At 37.7% G+C, this 15067-nt stretch overlaps 1 protein-coding gene across 2 annotated transcripts in view; it reads left to right on the top strand.

Annotated features, from left to right (window-relative positions):
• The window catches only part of efl1 (elongation factor like GTPase 1), a 46413-nt gene extending 37834 nt beyond the window's left edge, over window positions 1-8579 (top strand). For both annotated transcript variants that reach the window (XM_023332442.1, XM_023332443.1), the window contains exons 22-23: window positions 756-940; window positions 5403-8579. In XM_023332442.1, coding sequence (XP_023188210.1) covers window positions 756-940; window positions 5403-5591 — 374 coding nt within the window. In that variant the 3' untranslated portion in view covers window positions 5592-8579. The remainder of the gene's footprint in view (window positions 1-755; window positions 941-5402) is intronic.
• The last annotated feature ends 6488 nt before the right edge of the window (window positions 8580-15067 follow it).

The following is a 15067-nucleotide window of genomic DNA, read 5'->3' as shown; positions in this document are numbered from 1 at the left end:
TCGGGGGTGTTTGCGTCTCTCTTTTTATTTGCTGCATTTCATTCGGGGGTGTTTGCGTCTCTCTTTTTATTTGCTGCATTTCATTCGGGGGTGTTTGCGTCTCTCTTTTTATTTGCTGCATTTCATTCGGGGGTGTTTGCGTCTCTCTTTTTATTTGCTGCATTTCATTCGGGGGTGTTTGCGTCTCTCTTTTTATTTGCTGCATTTCATTCGGGGGTGTCTTCTTTTTTGTTTGCATGTTTTCTCTTTTGCTGCGCATTTGCACCTGTCGGCCACCGTATATTTCTGTTAATCTTACAAGCATTAAAAAGGCTCTTTTTGAAACCAGAAAACTCTCCATGAGTGCTTTTTATTTTGAGTGCATCAAAAACCTTCTCCTGAGAAACTACTCTGGCATTCATGTTTTTTGGATGCAAAAGTAGCCATGGCAACATGTGTACAGCGACAAAGAATAAACTAACTAATAAATCTAATTCTTAAACCTATTTGGTTTGAGTTTCCTTTGATTAACACCAACTGGAACCTTATAAAGTCTCGTCTGTTTTATACCCTGTCATCGCTTTTCCTACTTCACTGCAGTGAAGCAATGTTTTTTGCTGGTTTCCTGTTTTATTTTCCTGTTAATCATGTAGAGCACTTTAAATTGCCTTGTTGCTGAAAATGTTACGTAAATAAAATTGCCATGCTGTTTTTTTTTTTTTGGATGATCTCAGCAGTTGCTACCCTAACTTTGCTTGTTGTTTGTCCTTCATAAGGCCGGGTTTATGGTGTACTTGGAAAGCGAGAAGGTCGAGTCCTCCATGAAGAGATGAAAGAAGGGACAGATATGTTTATCATCACAGCTGTTCTTCCTGTGGCTGAGAGCTTCGGATTTGCTGATGAGATCCGCAAGAGGACAAGTGGACTGGCCAGTCCACAGCTGGTTTTCAGCCACTGGGAGGTGAACTCTTTAGCCATTCTTTTATAAAAAGCCAGAATTTGTTTATCCTCTGCTATAAAAGTCATGTGATCATTATTTGATCATTTTTATACAGTACCATCAGAACGTATTCATATCTCTTTTTCCCCACACTTTTTGCCAAGTCAAAATTATTTTAAAACTCATTTCATTAATTTTCTCAAAAAAAGTTCAACACAAGCTAGCTGAGAGTATCAAAGTAAAAGCACGGTTTTAGAAATTTTGTAAATTTAGACAAGCATTTGTTCTGAGAGTCAAAATAGAACGTAGGTGTTGACTTCCAACTCATATTGATGTTGTTTTGCACATTTGTGGGAGTCCTTCTATAAAAAGTTTAGTTGATTGAATGTGATTTGAAATGGAACACCCTTGTTTATTCAAGGTGTCACAGCTGACTGTGTTTATTAGAGAAGAAACCAGAATATTGTCACCTTTCTAAAATAATGGTCCAGGTCATTTATTGACAAAGTGGTTTTGGAAGGCGACGATATCAAGTCAGCGCAATGACTTGTATGCTTCCTGTACCAGATTGAATGCAAGATACAAAAACAATTTGTTCAATCTGAACATCCTAAATATGGTGAACTCTTCATTCTTTGAAAATGGAAGGAGTTTAGAATTATTAGAATCCCCACTTTACCTGGCCACCAAACAAATCTATGGTGCCTAGAAAAGTGTTCATCCCCTCAGATGTTTTAACTTTTTATTGCTTTCACCTATCATAATCAACAGACTGGTTTTTCTGACAAAAAATTACAGAAACTTGAAATATCAAAAAAAATATGTAAGTAGTACTTACATAGAATTGGCTGCAGAGCAGGTATGTTTATCTCAGACATTCCCTTAACTTCCACATGTTTCTAAAATCTTCTTGTAAGGGTTAGTGGATCATGCTATGGGATAATTAGAATTGAAGCTTTAAGCAAAAACACTGAAGACTGATGTGTTTTGTATTCATCTGGCATCTGTATAATACTGGTGCTAACAGGACTGTGCAGGTTTTACTTATATAAAACAGGAGCCAGACAGAGTGTGAACATGTTATGTATGGTTTAGCTTTGTTTAGCTGATTCTCATCAATACATTGCTGGATAAAGGCTGTTTCTCTGTTATGAGGGTTTCCCCCAGAAAACTTGCTAAGCCCAGTAGTCGGGGTGCTGAGGCGGTTTATCATGTTTTTGTATTAAAAGATGTTAAGTAGACAGGAAATGTAAAAATATTAGTTGGTAATTATATGTTAAGGGAAAAAACCACAAGTGAAATGCTATCTAAACCCACAATGAGTCTTAAAAACAACAAATGAAAAAATACAAACAAAATTAATATCAATTATTTGAACTTCTGTTTAATCCAAATTAAGTCAGCAGCTCCATAAGGCCCCCAGATGTCCCATAAATGCTAATATTTTAAGACAGATATATAAATGTAACATTTGTTTATTGAGATTATCAATGCTGCTAAATTTGATTTAATGGTTTCAGCATACATATATTAAAATATTTTAAATGGTTTAACATTGAAATGTAAGATTTTACGGAGCTGGCAAGTTTACTTTGTAAAAGTTCAAAGACCAATCTTCATAGTTAAATTGTTTTGTTACCATAGCAACAATCTGATGCTGTGAGTTTAATCTTTGAGTTTGATTTGTTTGTTCACAAATACAGATTAATAAACTACAATTATAACTTATTGCTTTTTAGGTTGACCAATTAAACTAGTCCTCCTCTCCCAGATTAAATCTAACACAGAAGTTGTTAGAGGTGCTGATGTTTTTAGCAACAAAAGGGGCCCCCAAGTCAAATTCTGCTCCAGGCCTCATGCAGCCTTGGAATGGCCCTGCATGGTGAGTTAAATCTGCTGCACTGTCCGTAGAGATTTGATTCAATGCTGCTAATGTGGCTTCAGTAGCTCTTCCATTTCATGTCTGTTGAGTTTTTAATAAGCGCCATAGAAACTGTTTTGGTTGGTCCGAGCTTTTAGGGACGAGTTTTTCAGATCTCCGCGGATTAACTCTGGCTGACTAAGTGGACAAAGCATTTGATTTTTCATGTAACCAGGAAAATAATAATAGAATTAATAATAAAATAATATAAAACCAGCGTGAAGCATGGCTACGAGACGAGTGCAAAAGCTCCTCACCGGGCTGAACCTGCATGATGAGTGGTTAGTAAAGGTAAAGGTAATTTTATTTATGTAGCACATTTTCAGAAACAAGGCAATACAAAGTGCTTCACATGAATTAAAAACATGAATTAAAAGGAAATACAAATAAAACAACAAACCAAAGGAAAGAGCAAAAGAAGAAAAAGAATCTAATGTTGATCTTAAGTATGTAAACTAGATACTCCTGTCCAGGGTTGGGAGATAAATATAAGTAAGTATTCTCTAGATTTTCTAAGTGTGCTCTAAATTTGTCAAAATAATGAGTACTTCACAGTTTCTAAGTAATAATAAAAACTAAATGTTCCTCTTCTTTAAGATGTTTTTCTGCATTCTAAGTTTGTTCTAATTCCTTTTCTGGGTTAAAAGTGAGTACTCCACAGTTTCTAACAAAATAAAATAAAAAAGGCAAATGGCAACATTCAGACAAAACAAAGGTCAAAACAAAGACATGAGTGAAGGCAGTGACATCAGAGGGCCATGAAACCACGTTGCTCAGCCTCCCGGCAGAAGTCTGATGAAGATGTTATCGAAAAATGTCCTTGGGAGTTCTCAGCTCCACAGCTGCATGAAGTCCACAGCAGGGTAAGGTGAGAAGAAGCGTTATGTTTACATATATTCAAGGAGATTAGAAATATGAAGCCCTTCCAAGGCAACATGGGGAAAGCCAATTCAGATACAGAATGTCTTAGGTCAGGTATCTAAATCAATCTTCCCTAAAGTCTCTCCGATACATCTCAGTTCCCAATTATCCACATTAGTTTGGTCGTTCCACTGAGCCGAAACTGGAAACTTCTCCAGGATCGATTCCATCAATCTTCTCCAAGATTCCACCGAAAACTCCGCAGCTCATCTGGGCTGTGAGTCTCAGCAAGACTCGCATCCAACTTGCATCTCTGTCCACACCAACAGTCTGAGTGTTTGCTAGTTCGGCCAAGTCCATCACAAATTTATCGATAAGCCACGTAACCGCAAGCTCCAAACAGCAGAAATCCTGTTGTCATGAATAAATCCAGGGTGAATCCAGCCAGGTGTGGCCCCGGAGGAAAAGAGGACTCTCTTGTGCCCAGTCTTCTCGTTGAGAAAATCTGATCAATTGCATTGAGAAACCAGTTGACCAGATCCATAATTTGTAAATTCAGAGGATGTACAAAGAAAGGCTCCAAAAATATAGAAAAAGACAAAAAACAGAGCAAGCAGGGCAGGGAGGGAGCAGAGGAAAAAAGCGTCTGTCTTCACCGAGAGCAAAAGAGCGCTGGTTCATTAACCACTAACACACCAGCCAACCTGGAACAGACATTAACTTTACAGGGAGGACAGAGTCAGGCACTGGGCAGTGTTTTGATATATAAACGCTCTACATAATTCTTTGTTCACAAATATAAATCATTCTCACCACTCCCTCAACCTGCACCTCTGAAAGCGTGACTACAAGTTACTCCTGCGGTTCATGTAGAGCTGTGCAACCAGAGCTAACGCGGTTTGTTTTAAACTCTTACCTTCATGTGGAGTTCGCCAAAGAAAAATAATTCCATACAGGGGTTTGATGTACATATCCACACAGGTCAGCCTGTGTCCAGTTTGAGTGAAAGGAGAAGCACACGATCTGCACTGAGGGAAACTTCAGAGATCAAGCAGGGCAGCACGCAAGGCAAAGTGGAAAGGCAACGCGCAGAGGCGCCAGCTGTGTGATTTTTCTGCTCTCCCGGCTTTAAATGCATAAACTATAAACTTATCTTTTAGGAATAAATTTGGTCCATCGGTCAGAGCAACAGAGATGCTTTCAATACGGATTTATTGTAAAAAATATATATATATATTTTTTTTTGTATTAATTTTTCTAAAAACAAAAACAAGCAACGGTTGGCCTGGCGGGTGGCTAGTAAAGCATGGCGGGCATATAGGTTTATACTACACTGGGGGAATCCCTGACACAGTTTGAACCCATTTAAAAGGAACCAGTTGGTAGCAACTACAATTTCTAAAAAACTTCCTTGTCTGCTGATGTTTACCTTACATGTTTCAAAAGTCCTCTAAACAAATAAATGATCAAAGGTATGCATAAAATTATCCTGTTGCTTTTTTATTCAAAATAAATTTTATGGGCAAAAGTAAAATTTAGGAATTTATGTACAGTAATAAATACATATTCCATAAATGAGGGTTGTTTTGCAGTTGTCAGAATTTTTTTTTCTTTTGCATAAACACACTCAACTGCATCCCCATTTGAGGTTATACTGTTTATGAACACATGGTGACTCTACCTGTTATGTTTGTAAACCAGGTGATCAGCAGTGACCCATACTGGGTTCCTACCACAGAAGAAGAATACCTGCATTTTGGAGAGAAGGCGGACTCTGTGAACCAGGCCCTGAAATACATGAACGCTGTCCGTCGACGGAAAGGTCTTTTTGTGGAGGAGAAGATCGTTGAGCATGCAGAGAAACAGAGGACACTTGGCAAGAACAAGTAGAGGAGACATCTGTCCATCCTATCAGAGAGAAATGTCAACATTATCTCTCCGATAATGTTGAGATCTTTCAAGTCAATTCAGCAACATTTTGTGTTGGACTATACTATACCATCAGTCTGTAATGTCATCAAGCAGTTGTCCTTGAAGCTCTATTATTGTATGGCAGCAACAGCAAACTTCCTCAAGTTTCTAATTCAATGAGATTAAATGACAAAATATTAGGAATAAAGTCTGTAGAGAAAGAAAACAGTGCTTTGTTCACTTTAAAGGTAAACAAATGTAAATGCCAAAAGTTGGTATTAGTTTCAATAATCAATCAATCAATTTTATTTGTATAGCACATTTCAGCAACAAGGCATTTCAAAGTGCTTTACATCATAAAAACACAAGAACACAGTCATGTAGCAAAGAATCAACAATTAAAACATTACATTAAGTCAAGTACCACTGTTAAATTTGTAGTTGATTATGTTTCAAATATTATATATGTATTATATATAATATCAAATAATATCTACATCATTACAACTTAAGGGCGAGGAGGAAGAAGAGTAGATTTGATTAAATATTTCTGCTGTGTTTTCTGTGAAAAGAAAGTTTTGTGATAGTAGCTGTTTGTCCAAGTGGGTTAATGGATAAAGAACTTTCAAAATGAGAAACTGCCCTTGTACAGCTTTATCAATACATTTTTATATATATTAGAGCCAGGCAAGGGGAAGAGAGTGAGCCCTCTGTATATGAGCATGATTGACATCACAAAAAGTGTTATTTTTGTGACGTCAATCATAATTGATTGCTTATATTTAGCGCTGGGAGAAGGCAGAGAAGCTCCTTTTTTTTTTTTTTTTTACAGGTTATATTTCTCTTACTGTTACGACAATGACAGTTTCAACAAATATGTAGAAAAAAGTTGTAAATTAAATTTAGACCTCTTATAAAGCTCTTATTTTCATAAAAATAAGAGGTTTCTGTAAAGAGTGCAAGGGTCAACTGTACATTACATGTGAAAAGGAAGCAGACATGCAGTTCGGTGTGTGATGGAAAACATGGATGAATCCCTGCACACAAGGTTTTCAAAGAGACCATTTTCTGGAAGACTGCATGCAGAAGTTAAAAAAGAACTTTGTGAAGGTAGACTGCAGCCACATGTGTGGAGAGCATCACAGACAGAAAAACTGATGGACACTGGAGACCCTGAGCCAAGTCATCTACCAAATTTAGCAACTATACGTAAAGCCAAACAAGAACAACATGAATCTGAAATGGCTCATAAAAACCCAGTATTGTCACTACAGGCAATAAAATGTAGTTATCCTCACAGTGGAAGTATTAGTGACATTGGATTAGACAGATTCTTCTGTCACTAGTGGAGTCCTACCCAAATGATGATGTACCAGACAAACACCCTATGGTTGCTCTTGATGCAACTGCCTCAGTTGTAAAAATAACAACTTGTCAGGCCGAACGGCTTGTCTGGACATATATTCCTGTATCAAGGAGCTTTAACAGGAAGCGACAACTCCCACATCTCTGTGGTTCAAATGCTGTCAGAGAGACATGATGTCCAGGCAATCACAAGATGGCTGTCAGAATGGATTCGCACTGGAGCACCAGTCCCAAAAGAGGCAATTTCAGATTTTTCTTTAGCTATACTTGGTACATTAGTTAAGGATTTTACACATTTTTCTGATTTGAAGAGCTATGTAAATGAGTGCTTCGGTGTTCTGCTTCAAAACAAATGCAGCAAACTGCCCCCATGCTTCATCTGAGTGGATGTGGCACACCTGATCAAAAGGATTTCCCAGTGGGATTGTTTGAGGAAACAACCTCATTGGGTGAAAGACTTCTATGTACGTTCAATGGCACAGCTGGTCAAGTCGCAATCTTTAGAGGAAGCAAAGGTCCTAATACGCAGCATTGCCGCTGTAGCATTAAGGTAATGACACTCATGGTAACCCCATCATGTCAGAAGTGTGCAAATCAAACCTTAAAAGCAAAATTGCAGATGACAGTGTCCATTCCCAGTGTTGTGGTGCAACCCCCCACCCCCACCCCCCCTCTTTCTCTACTCTCTCACTCTCTACTTCCTCTCCTGAGAGGGCAGATGTGCTAACCAGCTCTCCATCTAACGGGTTAATTGAGTTTCCTAAATCTGCTGGGATTTACCCTGTCACAGAGCGCGAGAACTTGTCTGGATTGACACAGACCTTGGACAATTCTGTGCCACAACTGTGGAGCAAAGTGTCCCCAACCCTAAGTAGTTTTCCCTCAGTGAATTTCCGTCAGAGATTCACACTGAAAGCCATCATAGCATTTCAGGAGGGTCCAACGCCTGAAACAATTGGGCATTATGTGGCGTTTTGTAAGAGGTCCCCGGGCACCTGGGAAATGTACGATGACCTCAGAAAAAAGTAACGACACCCTCTGAAAAGACCAGCATATGCCCTCAGGCTGTGCTCTACATAAAAGAATAATGGTCAGCTTTCCTGACAGAAAGCAGTTTTTTGTTTTGAGTCAGCTGTTATTTGAGTTAATGTATTATATTTGAGAAGCTAAGAAAGTTCAATGTATTTTTTTGTTCAAAAGACACTTCCCTTCATTGTTCTGGTAGTTTCGTATTTTGGTAACCAGCATATTAACATTTTTGTCCAATTGAATACATAGTTTATTTTAAAAATTGTTCAATTCAAGTTTATGTTTAGCAATCTTTCACATTACATAAATAAGACATATGTTGCTCTGAACATAATACTAAGATGACAGGGAGTTATGTTGGTTGATAAAGGTCTTTCAACATGGATAACACCAAAAATAACATTTCATGGACCAGAAGGGCAACTTTGAGCGCTTGGTGACAAAAAATAAAGGTTGAATGTAATGTTTTTTTAAACAAATTAATATTTTATTGTAAAATGTTGTTGAATATTCTGTGCTATTAATTGTAAAGCCAGATAATCAAGATAAATAAAAGTCATTTGTCAATTGTGATCATGAGTTAGTCATAACGGAATAAGTGAAGTTTTTCTGCTTTATGTTTTCAGTCATATGTTCAAAGCAAAATTCCTCCTGGTTGCATCTGCAGAGAAATCTGCATTAATTCAGTTGGATCTGTCTGATCCAAACTGATCCCAATCAAACCATTTGAGCTCTGCTAGCTTTTTATCCTCTTCCTGAGTTCCACTCTCCTTCTTCCAGCTCCATTTGTTAAATCCACAGGATGAGTTGAGTTCAATTCTTCATAGTGGTGGAGCTGCGTCCGCATTGGTTGTGCAGTTAATTAGACTGCACATATTACGGTCTAATTAACTTCTGCACCTTTATTTATTTCCTCAAGATAAACTGCCAGCTCCTCTGTTTAGACTACAAATGGATTAGCTTAATTGCATTCTCTTTAGTTTTCTCTGGTCTAGAATGGAGACTTGAATTAAAGGAGCCATTTCAACCAAAGGTTTGAAAGGTTTATGAAGAAAGATCTGTCCCTCTTTTCTTGAACAAAGTTTTAGATTTTTGTTATTTCTGTTTCCAAAAGGTTCCTTGTTGTCTTTGTTATGTTTACAATAAGACATATATATTATTTGTGATGTATTTCAAATTTTCAGGGTGAATTTAAATCTTTTTACAGGTCTTCTCTTTACCTGAAAGACTCTTTTCAACTTAAGCCTTCTTCTAGGAGGAGTCATTTGAATCTAAATCTAGCTGGGCAATAAGAGACAGGGAGTTAACTCCATATATTTTCTACTAGATGCTGGTGGCACTAAAGAATCATTAGAGAGCTTTATTTAGCTAGCAGTTTGCTCTGCACACATTTCAGTCATGGGTAGATGAAATTTACTGCCACCATTAAGTGTTAAAAGCCTTACAGATCAATGAGCTGTGCTAAATGAGATACCCTTATAAAAATGTCATTGCTATATGTTATTTATTGTTTTATCACCATGTGGATGAAAAATAATTAATTAATTGAAAGGTGTCATACTGATTGAGTGTTTCCTGGAAGGTAGGTTTTTTATTTCCTACATGCACATTTACTGTAATTTGTAATGGACTAAAGCAACTCAGATTTACATCTTTTTCTTGATGGATGAACCAAATAATTATGTTTCTCTGACATGTACTTTTGTAACCATGCTTATCATGAGAAGATTTCTTTGCTTTCTTTATCTAATTGAAACAAATTTTCAGAGTTTACTTGCAAAGTTTAGAACAAAACAAAGCAAATCTGAACACTTCAGATTCCATGCAGAAGCACTTTGTGAAAATATGTATGCAGTGCTTTGGAAATATCTTTGCATTGAAGTGTGACAAGCTCAAAGGTGTTTACAGTAAAATAGGAATTGGTCCAATTTTACTGGAAATGCCACATCAAGAGAATGTAATTAGTGCTCAGCTTCTCAGACACTACAATGAATCATTTTAAAGTTGATTTTATTTGTGAAAAGATCTAATTTGAGCTTTGCTGTGAGCTTTTGTGAGTTTCTAAAATAGATTATGAGTCATAACAGCCAATAGAAATAAGATTAGATCTGTTGCTAACATTTTTATATTGGATTTGGACAACAAACACAGTCAAAGATAATAAAGACCATCCAAAGAAATTTGCTTTAATCTGACTAACCACCAAAACCAAAAATATATTGAAAAACACAAAACAATAATAAATTGATATAAATGAAGGATTTTTCCCATAGAATAGTTTTAGCTGACTATGGTTGTAATGGGCTATTGCTCTTGGAAAGAAATCACTTTCCTCCAACAGTTCTTGCTATATAACTTGTAAAGGCACTAACTGGAATGTGTGATATAAATGCTACATTTATTTTATCATGTGGGGAATGAGCAAAAGAAGAATAGTGCATTCATCACCACATACTTATAATAGAAGATCTATTATATGTTGCTGTGAGAGCCGACATCCCTCCACTGTATAGGTATAGGAAGAATGGAGAACGCTGAGGGCAGTGAACCTCAGGATAATTGTGAATAATTGTGAAACAAATTGAACTCCATAGCAGAGGTCTCATTTTCTCTGAAATTAATATTGTTATGCTGTGCTATGGACTGAAAAACATTTTTGATTTCAACACAAAGGGAAAGAATTGGTAGTGTGGTTTAATATAGTATTCTGATCATAATTAGTATTGTTTTGCTTTTTTCAGTTCAAAGATGGCACAGAAAAACATAAAGAAAGACGTCAGAAACAAAAAAGACAGGATCTGCTAGAAGCGGCCAAAGGTAATGGATTGTTGACCAACTGGGTCAGAACAAGTACCGCAGGTAAGAACGAAAAAATAAAGGTTCTTACCATCATCAACATACAGTTTTTGGTAGTGAACATATATTTAATATTACAAGGCAGCTGTTTAGGTTTTATTATATTAAGATATACCAAATCCAGGTGTAGAATAACAGGAACAGAAAATATTTCGTTGTAACTCCAAAAATAATGGTTGAAGAAAGTCAGGACCCAGACTATCAAATATTTCTATTGTGCCAATTTAACAGATGGACAATAACAATGTATTTTGATGTAGCTTTATGATCTGTATGAGAGGAAAAACTGAGGGTGACAAATCAGCAATGAAGACAAATGAGATTAAAGTTTCTATATAACGATTAAAGTGCATCTTTAGTAATCCAACACTAACAATGCTTAATGTAAATGAGTGTCATGATATGTGGTAGAGGTGATGAGGCAGAACGCAGCGGACCCAGGTTGAAATGAATGATGGTGGTTTAATAATGAAAATAAGGACAAACAATCCAAAGTCCAGGCAGAACAGATGAGTGGAAAGGCTAAGGCTCAACACTGGTAGCAACTGGCAAACTAACAGACATCTAGCAACAGACTAGAAGGGACAGCTAAACAGCAAGACAGATAAAACAGACTGGTACGACAGAATGGACAAGGACCCGACAAAGACACAGAAACACAGGTGGCACTAAAAACACAGAGAGAAATCAGGGTACGAGACACAGCTGGGAACAATCATGGGGGAGACAGGACAACACAGAAACCTAAAATAAACACCCAGAAAAACTCAAATCCTTACAATCAGCTCATAAAATATAATCAGGATTTAATAAGAAATAAATTCTATCTATTGCGGTCAGTTGTTCTATTTATTTTGCTGGTTTTTGTAAAAGAATAAAAACTAGCCTCCCTAAAACACATGCAATAGAGAAATAACTAAAGGAATGAGGTAACTAAACAGTGTGTTTCCCCTGTTGTTTCCTCTTTTTTTTTTTTTTTTATCAAATTCTTCCTGCAACAAAATATTTTAGCTCTGAGTATTGTGTCACTTGTGACATTATTGACCCAAATACACTTAAACCACTCAGGGTTTCTATTTTTCACTGGAACGTAAATCCAGAGAAGTCATGTGAAACAAACCATTTGGCAGATTTATTTTATAGAGCATATACTGTATAAATTTGATGGAAAATTCATAATGCTTCTTGACTGCAGCTACAAAGCAGCCGCTACCTATTTTGCTTCAGTCCAATCGGCAGTGCTCCCAAAGGAAGACTGTGGATGTCAGCTTCTGCATTAGTGCAGGACCGTTTCCGCTGCATATTAATCTATATTTGGTGTTTGAACTACTAGAACAGGTAGTAAAAAGCATTTTTAGAGGAAAGCTCAAGTATTTCTACACAGCCAGCTGTAGTACCAAACCTGCTCTGGTACCAGGGATCCACTGAACCTCATTACCCAGTTTTCCTTTTTGTTTTTTAAGGTGTTTAGGGCACCCTTAAAAAAAACTGAGCCATTTGACACCTCCAGCTGTGTTTTTCATTTTAGTGGAAGGGTCAGAAGAATTAAATCATTTTAGAACCAGATACAGATGAGGTCACTTTTATTTCCTGATTGAAGAGGGTGTGCTTTCTTTTTGCTTTAGCTAAACTCCGCCAGGTTTCTTTACCAAAAAGTAGTCTGACAATGCTAGGAGAGCAGAGTCAGAGCTGAAGCTTGTTTGGATACTTTTTTTTATTGCAGCTTTCATCTGAGCCGACTTCTTTCATCAAAATGAGATGAGGAGAAAATCACACAAAAGGAAACTTTGGGAAACAGGAAATAAAGTTAGTGTGGATGATGGTGTGGAAATACTGCAGGGAGTGGCCACTGGTGCAAAAACTGGTGGGATGGTTTATAATGCTAATGTGTTGAACTGCAGAGTTTACAGTTAATGAAGCCATGGCTGTGTAAACAGGGTTGTCCAATCTGTATTTGGCTGATGGGTTTGGCCAATGTTGTTGTTTAAGTTGTGCAGTGTCAAATAAACTTGCAGTCTGATGGTTGAGCAGTGTAGGAAATTCTGGATGTGCAGTAAAACCTGGAACCTCGGACACTTGGAAAAGTTTGTAACTTTTCATCTGGGCCGGATTTTAGCAGGGGCTTACCGGGGCTGCAGCCCGGGGCCCCGGCATTTCGGGGGCCCCGAAGGATGTTTTATATTTTTGTGAATGGATAGTGTCAGAATTTAATCAATGACTACGATGATTTTGACAGCACCGATGAAAAATGTTCCAATTTGTTCTGACAAACGTCCATCTTGAATGCTTGCTTGTTATTGGTCCACTTTTGACGCATCTTACGCATTGGGGAGGAGGAGCGTCAAGGGAATATTATTTTACAATGGCGGACAACAGAAAATATGACAGCAGAGCGCAGAAAAGAAGGAAGAGAAAAGAAAAAGAGCATCGCGCCAAAGAGGCGACAAACAAAATGCCTAAACTGACAGGCTTTTTTAAACCTGTTAGCGGAGATGGAGCAGAAACATCATTATCCCCCGCTCCTCAAACCCTTAGCTATGCTAACACCGGCACTAAGATCCCGCCAGAACCTTTAACTGTGACTGAGTCGGTGGCTGGACTGGCGTCTGTGGAGTCAGAGTCGGTGGAAGCGGGATCTTCTTCCGCAGATGGAAAGACGACTGTGGATCCGTACAGTACCGATCCGGCGCATTGGGGGGAAATTGACGAGTCCGTGCGAGCTTACTGGGCTGAGCGAGGACCGGAGAGCTGTCAAAATATGAATGTTGGCTTTCAAGCATCAGAACGGGTGTACAAGCATCAAAAGCATCACTTCTCCAAATCTCACTTTAAACGCAAGATGTTAAATGGTGAGTACATCGAAAGACCGTGGCTGCTCTACTCTCCATCCACCGGAGCTGCATTTTGTTTTGCATGCCGCATTTTCAGCAATGCTAATACTCAGTCAAACTTTGAAACTGGTTTCAGTGACTGGAAGCACGCAACTGAACGCATGAGAGAGCACGAAAACAGCGAACATCATAGAAAGGCAATGCTGACTTATGTTTCACTTGCAGCAGCCAGCGGGAGGATAGACACAGAACTGCAGAAACAATTTGAATCTGAGTGTTCATATTGGACTGAAGTGTTGAGAAGAGTTGTGTCTGTTGTCAAGTTTTTAGCAGAGAGGGGACTGGCTCTTAGAGGAGATAGTGACAAATTTGGAAGAACTGATAATGGCAGGCTCAAAGTTTCAAACTTTTCAGGGTTGAGTATTGTTGTCTTATTTGGTTTGCGTTTGAGTAAATGTAGGTCGTGTTTGTGGTTCGAGTTCCTACAAAGAAGTTGAATGCAAAAGTGTCATTAATAAATGGAAATCTGTATTTTGTTCTTCATATTTTTCAAGATGTTCTCTGTAAAAACCTTGGTCTAGAAGATGAAAATTGTTCACTTGCACCCACTTCTGCTTTTATTGAGAACCAGGGGCTGTAAAAAATCCTTCAGAGGGCAGCACTTTGGACTTACCTGGGTCAGGATATTTTCTGAAAACTACAGTATGCCTGATCTCTTTTTTCCAGAAGATATTGTTTATATCCATGTTCTGTCTGACTGGCAGAGAAGCACTTTTTTGACATTTATTTCCTCCACTATTTACCAAGAACTTTAAAACCAAAGAAAAAGTTTGAGTTTTGATATATTCCACTTGTACTTATATGGACTTGTAAATGCTGGGGATATTTGTATAAATATTGTTTTACTTGCTTTGCTTTGTAAAAGTATATTTGAGCATTGCACTTTCTTGCACTCAATCTGTTTTATAGTTTGTGTTGAATTCCAGGCAACAATAACTATTCAGTGATTTTATTTTGTGATGCAAGCATCATATTCTAGTTTCAACCCCAACATGTGGTTTAGTCTTTCTAGAAAAGAGTTCAGAGTTGTTTGTAGTTTGTGACAACTGGCTTATTAAAGTTGTAAGTTGTCAAAACTTACTGTTCGGTCATTTTCTGCTCATCCTCTAAAACAAAACAAACACATACAAACAAAAAAATAAAATATATATATATATATATATATATATATATAAAATTTTTTTGACTCCAGCCCAGGGGCCCCCATCCTCCTAAATCCGGCCCTGCTTTTCATGATGGTGTCAGATGGTTGGTGAAGATGGTTGGTCCGAGAATTTGAACAAATCACTGACCTTATCATTTTTCATTAGGAAG

Source organism: Xiphophorus maculatus, chromosome 4, assembly GCF_002775205.1.
Source record: "Xiphophorus maculatus strain JP 163 A chromosome 4, X_maculatus-5.0-male, whole genome shotgun sequence".
Taxonomy (NCBI): domain Eukaryota; kingdom Metazoa; phylum Chordata; class Actinopteri; order Cyprinodontiformes; family Poeciliidae; genus Xiphophorus; species Xiphophorus maculatus.
This window is presented reverse-complemented; position numbering and strand designations above follow the sequence as displayed.